The following is a 1,399-nucleotide window of genomic DNA, read 5'->3' as shown; positions in this document are numbered from 1 at the left end:
ATGATGATTTTAACCAATCATGCCGCGGTGGACGATTTGGAATAAAAATACAACACGATCAGTCAACTTGGACGATCGTGAGAAATATTTCCACTCGGTGGACGATCTTGAGAAATACCCATTTTTATATAGCGAAAAGTTGCAAAAAATGCCGCAAGGCCCGGCCCGCCGACCACATATTGTCCGGACGTTATCAAGGGCTCTAGGCCAGGTGTACGCAGGAGTCATCAGCCACGAAGCTGACGGCCCTTCGTGGCGTCAAGGTTGACCAGATCGATATTTTCAAGGCGCCTACTTGCCAGAGTCATTTTGCAGTCATAAGGTGATCGCGACGGTTCACACCTGCTAATGTTTCGGCACTCAGCGCTGTTTAGTGATTCTGACTCAGAATGAGTCGTGCAGGCAGACGCCCTCGAAGAGGTCTACCAGTTCTACCTAGATGCCTCGGAGGCCCTTGAGCTTCGCAGCCGTAGGCTCCTGCGGCCAGTTGGGAACGTTCTCCTTCGGCCACGAAGGGCGAATTTGGCCATGATCGAGGATCTCCTCCACTTGACTGTCATCATCCAACTGATTGGCTCCGCTGCCACTGCTGAGAATCTGGCTACACTCGAAGAGAATATGATCTCCGCGTTCTTCGGGCTCGACGACATCCGCGTCGGAATCCATCGGTTCGTGGACGTCGAGGTCGTCGTCCTGCTCCGCTTACACATGACCGACCACATGGAGCACGGTTGCATCGACGATGCGCCCAGGCGTCGCCGTGCAGAAATCGACCTGACGCTTGAACTTCCGGGTTTCGACGAAGGAGGCCGGCAGGCTATTCTCCGCCATGAACTCCAGGATCAAGCGTTGAAACTGGTCTTTCTGGTCGTTGATGATGGGCGGCGCGATGTACCGCGCATGGATTGTTGGCGAGAACGTTTCATTGATGACTGTGAGTGTGTCGGACTGAGATGCGGCGACCCGCTGCTACCAGATCGCATCGCACAACTCTGGCTGTATGATGGCGCTGTATCGCGCAATGGTGCAAACATGCATTTGCGGAGGTGCGCTTCCATCGCGTTCTCTTCCGTACGGATGTCGGCGGGCTCGCCAGCGTTCGGATTGCCCGATTCAAATGCACGCGTGCAGTGCATACATTTCAGAAACGTTTGCGTTTTGTTGTCCATGCGGCCTGTGTTCGTGAAGTGTTGCCGCGCGCTGCACGGTTTCCGACCGATAGGATGTGGCATCCGTATGATGTGGAGGAAGGACCGACGGAGTGACACTGATAATGCAAGGACAGCGTCAGTGGGGCGCGGAGTCGGATACTGAAGTAAATGATACCGCCCGTTTTAGGGATCGCCCAGACTCCGTGACTCACAAAGCCGTAATAACTCCCGTTTAAATAGCAGGAAGT

At 54.2% G+C, this 1,399-nt stretch overlaps 1 protein-coding gene across 1 annotated transcript; it reads right to left on the bottom strand.

The window, feature by feature from the left end:
• Positions 1 to 435: 435 nt before the first annotated feature.
• H310_15389 (hypothetical protein) lies at positions 436 to 1,169 on the bottom strand (the record flags this gene model as incomplete). The annotated part of the gene is made up of 3 exons (XM_008883364.1): positions 436 to 693; positions 775 to 932; positions 989 to 1,169. 3 exons carry the CDS (start codon positions 1,167 to 1,169, stop codon positions 436 to 438), a joined length of 597 nt encoding a protein of 198 aa, XP_008881586.1.
• Positions 1,170 to 1,399: the final 230 nt, after the last annotated feature.

Source organism: Aphanomyces invadans, assembly GCF_000520115.1.
Source record: "Aphanomyces invadans strain NJM9701 unplaced genomic scaffold supercont1.425, whole genome shotgun sequence".
NCBI classification, from domain to species: domain Eukaryota; phylum Oomycota; class Saprolegniomycetes; order Saprolegniales; family Verrucalvaceae; genus Aphanomyces; species Aphanomyces invadans.
This window is presented reverse-complemented; position numbering and strand designations above follow the sequence as displayed.